We start from the raw sequence: 5936 nt of genomic DNA, 5'->3' as shown, positions 1-5936 counted from the left end.
TTCATTTATGTTAGCATGTATCAGTACTTTATCTTTTTTACGCCTGAGTAATAAATGGAATTTTTGTAATTTTATGAATAGGAAGTTAAATTGTGAATGCATTGCAGGATAGCAAAGAAAGCATTGGCAAAATATTTGTTTTCGAAGGCAACACTGGATCAGAGCCACTGTCTAGCTGGCCATATAAGATGCATGTCTATAAAAAGGCAATCAAGGGCTGGTGCTGTAGCTCGGTGGCAGAGCGCCTGCCTAGATTTGTGAGGCACTGGGTTCGATCCTTAACACCGCATATAAATAAACAAAAGCATTCTCTCCATACACAACTACAAAAAAAAAAATTTTTTTTAAAGGTAATCAACAACGAAAGCAAACCAATTATGTCATCAGGAGATAGTTTTATTGAACAATGTTCCATAGGTAAGGTTTAGGCCGCAATTAGAGCTGAGTGGTAGATTCCATTCAGTTAATCGGCTGGCAAGTCAAAAAGTTAAACTGGTTAACAAGGAATTTCCATCAAGCAATCATCCTTTGGATAGGTTTTGGAGTGCTGAAAGAAATCAGAGGGAGTAAAGAAGCCTACATGGAATTGAATGCGTACGCCGGTGGTGCCCTTCTGTGGGGATGGGTTTTACTGAGTAAAGCTGGAAGCTGCGGTCACCGACCACTGGTTGAAAGGCCTCAAGGTTCCCAGAGTGCCTTTGCCTGGGCAATTTAGACTCATCTCGGCCGCCGTTAGAGAGCGCCTCTCAGCTGTTTGGGGGGCGGGGCTTTTGCAGACCATGGCGGGCGAGCTTGAGGGATGCAAGTCTCTGAGCGGGCTGCTGAGCGGCCTGGCCCAGGACGCTTTCCACGGGCACCGGGGCATCACGGAGGAGCTGCTGAGGAGCCAGCTGTATCCGGATGTGTCGGCTGAGGAGTTCCGTCCCTTTTTGGCGAAGATGAGGGGGATTCTTAAGGTATTGCTTTTCCTGAAGCCTCTGCCACAGAGCCCAGCCCCTTCCTTTCAGCCCTCAGACTCGCCCCAAGCCCCAAGTCTGAAAAGACTTTGCTCTTCAGATTTCTATGTAGTGGGCTCCATTCACATTGCGCCGCTTCAGATCTGAGGAGCTCATTCTGCATCCCGTCTCTTTCCTAAGGGTGACCTCTTTCTGCTCAAGGCTGACTGTCACTCTCAGGGTACTGCTTTGATTTTTTTTTTTTTTAAAACCTTCAAGACTTCTTTTATGCCTCTTTTTGGGTGATAATCAATTTCGCGTTTCCTTGGCGTTTATGGGCTCTGGACTTTTAAAAATTAAGAGCGCTGGGTTGATCGCCAGCTTTCTTGGTTGTGGAAGTTTGAGAGCCTTAAAATGAGCCACTGTTTGCTGGCTTATTTAAGGGGTGGATTAGCCAGAATGAACACCTGTTAAGCAGTCAACTGTATGGTTAAGAGCATTTTTACCGATTGGAAGTCAAAATATGGATCAGCCTGCCCCATAAAAATATGTGAAACAAACATAGTAGGTGAAATAATTTTAATGCTTTATTTAGCCCAGTGTTTTCAAAGTATTATCACTTTATATGTAATCAGGATACAAAATATTAAGAATTGTAATTTTTTCACTAAGTCTTTGAAATCCGGTTTGTATTTTGCACTTAAAGCACATATCAATTCTAACTAACAACATTTGAAATGCACAGTAATTGCATGTGGTTAATTATTGTGGTATTGGACAACTTTGGTTTAGACCAAGAAATTAGTCATAGGACTACATCTAGTACCAAAATGTACTTTAGAAATAGACTTAAAAATAATGCTTTTTTTTTTTTTGTGGATTTTGAATGTGTTAGGAACCACACTAAGCATTTTACATGTTACTTCCTTTGTTTTTTGCAAAAACATGGTGAACACCCATTTCATTTCATTTTTTTTTTTTTGAAGACAAGGTCTTGTTATGTTGGCCAGGTGGGTCTAGAACTCATGATCCTCCTGCCTGACCTGTGGAGTAGTGGGATTGCATAAACCACTAACAATCCTTCTATTTCTGTTAATTTGTAATCTTAAGTATCAGAGAAGGCTTAGTAGAAAATTTGACATCATACTGAGTTTTGAGTGTTTATTGTGCTTATGGGGATGAGGATAAAGGACTGCATACAGTCATGTTTTGTTGGTCTTAGGATCTTCATATATTGGGGACCTCTTTAGGTGGACCATATTTTGATTCTTGGTTTTGTTATGAGATAAAAATTGTGAGATATTCAGAGAAGAGATTGCTCGAAATTTTTCTCCTTTATTTTCTTTTAAATACATTGCTGATTAATATCCAGGATACTTAAGTTTGCTGAGCAATTCTGGGTTGCAATGTTGTCATGGCTCTCTTGGTACTGAGAGAAGGCACCAGAAAATTTGCCTGTGCCTGGTAACATGGTCTTTGTGCAGCTGATTGGTCTGAGGAACCAGGAAGAAAGTCTTTGGTTGTTTAACGTAATACTGAAACCTCAGGCTCAGGGTGACATCTGCTTTTAATCTTCATTTATCTCATAAGCAGTACTGAAGGTTAAATGTGTAATTTTTATGGAAACATGAAAAGTAAATGTTTTTAAACAAAAAGCTTTGAGCAGAGATAGAATGTCATTCAAGAGGGAACATGCACAAATACGCATGATGCAGGAGTACTATAGTTTTGTAAAAAGAAGTGTGATTAAGCAACTGTGGACAGTAAAGAGATATTCTTTCTGGCAGGCTTCATGGGGATGCCATTTTTGTTGCTCTTGAAGAAAGTGAAATTGGTTTTTTTTTTTTTGGTGGTGCTCAGATTGAATGCAGGGCCCCACAATGCTATGCAAACACTATCTTTAAACTTCATCCCAAATCCTTTTATTTTTATTTTTTGAATTTTAACACAGGGTCTCACTGAATTGCTCAAGCTGTCCTAGAACTTTTGATCCTCCTGCCTCAGTCTACCAGTTTCTGGGATTACAGGTTTGCACCATCACACCTGGCAATGAAGAGTATTTTGAAAAAAAATTTTTTAATATTTATTTTTTAGTTTTCGGCGGACACAGCATCTTTGTATGTGGTGCTGAGGATCGAACCTGGGCCGCACGCATGCCAGGCGAGCGTGCTACCACTTGAGCCACATCTCCAGCCCAATGAAGAGTATTTTAAGACTGAAATAGGGGCCAGCTATACAGGGCATTCTAGGTTAACAAAATAGAGGTGGGACAGGAAAATGTAGAGCATGTTCAGGAAATGGTGACTAGTTCAATTCCATCCTAATGTGGTAACCACTCAGGAGTATTAGTGGAGGAGGCAAAAAAAAAAAGTGAAACAATGCTTGTCCCTTTAAATCTTGCTAACATTTATTCTTGCTTTTAAGCAAAGTATACATTTTTTTGTTTATTTTTTACTTTTAGGTGGATATAATATCTTTATTTTTATGTGGTGCTGAGGATTGAACCCTGGTCCTCATGCATGCTAGGCAAGCACTCTACCACTGAGCCACAACCGCAGCCCTGCAAAGTATACATTTTTACATATAGGTGACAGCAGAATTCATACCTTTCAGTCATCTGCAGGAAAATCACGGTCTGTGAACAAACTGAAAATGGAGAGAGATGATAGGGGTAAGAGGAAAGGAAGGAAGGGATGTGTAACCTCCAGCAAGAAATTCAGTGTCACCCTATCCCCTCCACTACAGATTGAATTCAGGGACATTCTACTCCCCAGGTTGGTCTGGAGCTAGTCACTTGCTAAGCCTACAGAGTAGCTGGGATTACAAGCATGTACTGCCTCTCTTGGCTCAGTGTCACAAATGTTAATAGCCTTCATTTTTTTTTTCCCCTCATTGAGCTAAACCTGCAGCCCAGTTAAACACAAAAGGGCAAACATTTCATCTTCTTGTAGATGTGTGCAGCAGATGATTCACTTACTCTAGTTTTCATTTTTGGGTAGCTCCAAGAGCAATGAATAAATGAATTGGGAGTGGTGTTTTAGGGAGATGACATCCTATATAACACAGTACTTGCTTGCTATTTGCTGCTATTTTTATATGATTTTTTTCACATTTGTAATTTCAATTTATATAAGTTTTTATACTCTTTTATTTGCTCTTGCTTTTATTTTTTATTTATTTATTTTTGGTACCAGGGATTGAACTCAGGCACTCAACTGCTGAGCCACATCCCAAGCCCTATTTTGTATTTTATTTAGAGACAGCGTCTCACTGAGTTGCTTAGTGCCTTGCTATTGCTGAGGCTGGCTTTGACTCATGATCCTCCTGTCTCGGCCTCTTAAGCTCCTGGGATTACAGGCGTGTACCACGCACATGGCTTGCTTTTGCTTTTCAAGTTGTGGGTATGCCTAATTCTAGTTTACTAAAATTCTGAATAAAGATCTTTGGTGTGAGGATCCATCACCTTTTGTTCCCTTATTTTCTTTATTCACTACTGCCCTCTATGGTGATGATTTTATATATATATTAATTTATTTACTTTTTTTTAGTTGTAGATGGACACAATACCTTTATTTTATTTATTTATTTTTTATGTGGTGCTGAGGATCAAACACAGGGCCAGCCTGGGCAATACAGAAGGAAAACCTATACTACTACTAGATGGGGAGAGTTGGAAAATGTAGTAGTACTCTAAATCGGGGCAGCGAACCATGGCCCATGGGTCTAATGTGGCTTGGCGCTCTTTTCCAATTTCCCCCTATTATAACCCTAGCTTTGGCTGTTTTGTTTTGCCTTATGATGCTGAGGATCAAACCCAGGGGATGGATATGTTTGGCAAGCTTTCTACCATTGAGCTATACTTTCTTGGTGCCTACTTTTAAGTTTTGATTGTAACATGGCCACATGCTCATTCATTTACATCTTGTCTGGAGCAGCTTTAGTCACTACAATAAAGTTAGTGGTTGTGACAGATATGTGGCATTCGAAGCCTAAAATATTTCCCATCTGAGTACTTACAAAAAAGGTTGCTGACTCCTGCCTCAAACATCTGTTTACAATATATTTAAATTATGTTTAATTACATATATGTAAATTATGTTTATAAGTTGGTTGCTTGAAACATACCTAAAAATTGGAAATAGGTACCTCTTCAGGCCTCTTGACTAATTTTATTAACTTGTTCCTTTTTTAAAAAAAAGTTTTTATTAGTGCCTTGTAATTATATATAATAATGGGATTTACTGTGACATAATTGTACATGGAATATAATTACCTCATTTCAGTACTCTTCTCCTCTTTCCCTATTCCCCTTCTTCTTTACTCTGTTGGTCTGCCTTCTGTTTTTTTTATTGTTCTTTAAAATTGCTGCTGTATAGATGTACATAAAGTTGGAATCCACTTTGGTATATTCATATATGTACTTAGCATAATTTTATCATTTTCTTTCCACATTTCCTCCCTTTTCCCATCTCTCCTTCCTCCCTCTCAGTCTCCTTTCTCTAATGCACTGATCTCCCCCCTACTTTTGAGGGGTTCACCTCCTTTTCCTTCCCCTTACTTTGCTTTAGATTCTGCACATGAGAGAAAACATTTGAACTTTGAGTTTGACTTAGCTTATTTCATTTAGTATGATGTTGTCCAGTTCCATCTATTTACTAGCAAATGCCATAATTTCATTCTTCTTTATGACTGAGTAAAAACTTCATTGTGTATATATAGCACTTTTTTTTAATCCATTCATCTGTTGATGGGTGCCTGGACTGGTTCCATAACTTAGCTATTGTGAATTTCTCTGCTGTAAACATTGATGTGCCTATTATCATTGTAGTATGCTCATTTTCATTCTTTTGGGTAAATACTGAGGAGTGGGATAGTTGGGTCATATGGTAGTTCTATTCCTAGTCTTTTAAGGAATCTCCATAAGGCTTTCCAAAATGGTTGTACTAATTTGTAGTTTCATTCTTCTACATGTGGATTTTTTTTTTTTTTTTTTTTTTTTTC

General features: G+C 38.7%; 1 protein-coding gene across 5 annotated transcripts in view; it reads left to right on the top strand.

The window, feature by feature from the left end:
* Positions 1-749: 749 nt before the first annotated feature.
* The window catches only part of Commd1 (copper metabolism domain containing 1), a 162641-nt gene continuing 157454 nt past the window's right edge, over positions 750-5936 (top strand). For 2 of the 5 annotated variants that reach the window (XM_048804251.1, XM_048804253.1), the window contains exon 1: positions 750-956. In XM_048804251.1, coding sequence (XP_048660208.1) covers positions 780-956 — 177 coding nt within the window. In that variant the 5' untranslated portion in view covers positions 750-779. The remainder of the gene's footprint in view (positions 957-5936) is intronic. The other 3 variants (XM_048804252.1, XM_048804254.1, XM_015479626.2) reach the window with 2 other exon arrangements.

This window comes from Marmota marmota, unplaced genomic scaffold, assembly GCF_001458135.2.
Source record: "Marmota marmota marmota unplaced genomic scaffold, marMar, whole genome shotgun sequence".
In the NCBI taxonomy this organism is placed as follows: Eukaryota; Metazoa; Chordata; class Mammalia; order Rodentia; family Sciuridae; genus Marmota; species Marmota marmota.
This window is presented reverse-complemented; position numbering and strand designations above follow the sequence as displayed.